The 2,500-nt window shown below is 45.6% G+C and overlaps 1 protein-coding gene across 1 annotated transcript in view; it reads right to left on the bottom strand.

Annotated features, from left to right (window-relative positions):
* LOC125028902 overlaps window positions 1-2,500 on the bottom strand; it is a 35,282-nt gene that overhangs the window by 12,788 nt on the left and 19,994 nt on the right. Inside the window, exon 11 of the mRNA XM_047618508.1 lies at window positions 1,630-1,740. Coding sequence (XP_047474464.1) covers window positions 1,630-1,740 — 111 coding nt within the window. The remainder of the gene's footprint in view (window positions 1-1,629; window positions 1,741-2,500) is intronic.

Raw genomic sequence — 2,500 nt, 5'->3', positions numbered from 1 at the left:
AGAGAGAAAGAGAGAGGGAGGGGAACGTGGAAGCAGCTGACACGGTAAAATAAGCTTTGTGGTTATTCATGCACGCAACTGCAAAGACCGTCAACCAGATTATCTATTATGGAAGCTCCCGGAATACATGCAAACTTACTCAAGTATATCAATTGTATCGTTTATGGAAAGAGAGAGAGAAAGAGAGAGAGAGAGAGAGAGAGAGAGAGAGAGAGAGAGAGAGAGAGAGAGAGAGAGAGAGAGAGAGAGAGAGAGAGAGTGAGAGAGAGAGAGAGAGAGAGAGAGAGAGAGAGAGAGAGAGAGAGAGAGAGAGAGAGAGAGAGAGAGAGAGAGTGAGAGAGAGAGAGAGAGAGAGAGAGAGAGAGAGAGAGAGAGAGAGAGAGAGAGAGAGAGAGAGCGCAGACATTCAAAGATGATAGCCTACCAACATTCACTACAATCGATAAAATAAACTACCAACATAACTACTCATAAGTACTAACAAGAAATACACATAAATTCTACTGTTATGTTAAACATGTATCTACATCTAGACTAATTATCTAAACGCTTCAATCTGATGTTAATAAAATGTAAATGTACTAGACACATGCAATACATCTTCAATATTGTTATTTTCCTCTACTTCTAACCAACGAATCACCTAAATCTAAGAGTGATAAAAATACTGCATATAAGCCTCTACTTTATTTTCAGTTATAGAAAATGGGCGAAAAGTAGGTCTGACTAAACAAAAAAGGTAAAAATATTCTTATGAACTACAAATGCATATTTTATTGCAAATTATTAGAACTCGTTAACAAACTTTCTAATTCTAAAAATAACTGTTCTGGTACACGTTTTCAGTGTTGAAAAGTTATAAAAATCAAATTAAACATAGATCAAAATCTTTCCTAAATGCTAACTCGGAAAGTGAGAAAAGCAAGATAAAAACAAAAAACAAAACAAGAGAAATGAGAGAGTAATTGAAGAATAATAGACACAAAAAAGCCTTAGGAAACCTCAACCACTTTAAGAAAAACAGCAAAAAACACTTTTAAAAATCACTTTATCAAAGAGAGACAGAAAGAGAGAGAGAGAGAGAGAGAGAGAGAGAGAGAGAGAGAGAGAGAGAGAGAGAGAGAGAGAGAGAGAGAGAGAGAGAGAGAGAGAGACAGACAGACAGATAGAGAGAGACAGATAGAGAGAGACAGATAGAGAGAGAAAGAGAGAGAGAGAGAGAGAGAGAGAGAGAGAGAGAGAGAGAAAGAGAAAGAGAAAGAGAAAGAGAGAGAGAGAGAGAGAGAGAGAGAGAGAGAGAGAGAGAGAGAGAGAGAGAGATAGAGAGAGACGGATAGAGAGAGAGAGAGAGAGAGAGAAATAAAGAGCAAGCAACCAAGAACCATCACCTCAGAGATAGAAAAGAAAAACGAAAGAAAGAAAGAAAACAAAATAATCATCATCATTATCGAAGAAGAAGAGAGAGAAAAAAGAAAAGAAAAATATCACTTCGAATAAGAACAAAAAAAAAAAAAACTAAAAAAAAAAGAAAAAAAGAAGAAAACGAAGAAGAAGAAGAAGAAGAAGAAGAAGAAGAAGAAAAACAAATGTGAAAAATCGGCATTCTCTCACCCACGCCCAAAAACTTACCTGGGACTTCGCAAGCTCCGCCCACATACCCAGGGGCACAGGCACACACGAAGGCATCCACACCATCAATGCAGGTGGCACCATTGAGGCACGGGGAGGAGGCACACTCGTCTGGAAGGGTGGCTCGTCAGGTGGCGATTGTTAGGGGAGGTGGAAGAGGTGGAGGCAGAGGTGGAGGCAGACGGGGAGGAGAGGGTGGAAGAGGTGGAGGTAGAGGGGTGGAGGAGGAGGAGGTAGAGGTGGAGGCAGAGGGGGTGGAGGGGTGAAGGAGGAGGAGGTGGAGGGGGTGGAAGGCTGGAGGCAGATGGGGTGGAGGTGGAGGCAGAGGTGGTGGAGAGGGTGGAAGAGGTGGAGGTAGAAAGGTGGAGGGAGAGGTGGAGGTAGAGGTGGTGGAGAGAGTGGAAGAGGTGGAGGAAGAGGTGGAGGCAGAGGGGGTGGAAGTGGTGGAGGCAGAGGTGGTGGAGAGGGTGGAAGAGGTGAAAGAGGTGATGGTAGGGGTGGAGGAAGAGGTGGAGGTGATGGAGGTGGTGGAGAAGTGGGGGAGAGGATGGAGGAGGTGGACGAAGAGGTGGAGGTGTTGCAGGAGGTGGAGAGGGAGGCAGAGAGGGTGGAAGAGGTGGAGGTAGATGAGTGGAGGAGGAGGAGGTGGAGGGGTGGAGGAAGAGGTGGCGGCAGAGGGAGTGGAGGGGTGGAGGAAGACGTGGAGTGGTGGAGAGGGAGGTGGTAGAGGGGTGGAGGGGGAGGTGGTAGAGGGGTGGAGGAGGAGGAGGTGGAGGGGTGGAGGGGGAGGTGGAGGCAGAGGTGGTTGAGAGAGTGGAAGAGGTGGAGGAAGAGGTGGAGGAAGAGGTGGAAGAGGTGATGGAGGGGGTGG

The sequence above is a fragment of the Penaeus chinensis genome, chromosome 9, assembly GCF_019202785.1.
Source record: "Penaeus chinensis breed Huanghai No. 1 chromosome 9, ASM1920278v2, whole genome shotgun sequence".
In the NCBI taxonomy this organism is placed as follows: Eukaryota; Metazoa; Arthropoda; class Malacostraca; order Decapoda; family Penaeidae; genus Penaeus; species Penaeus chinensis.
This window is presented reverse-complemented; position numbering and strand designations above follow the sequence as displayed.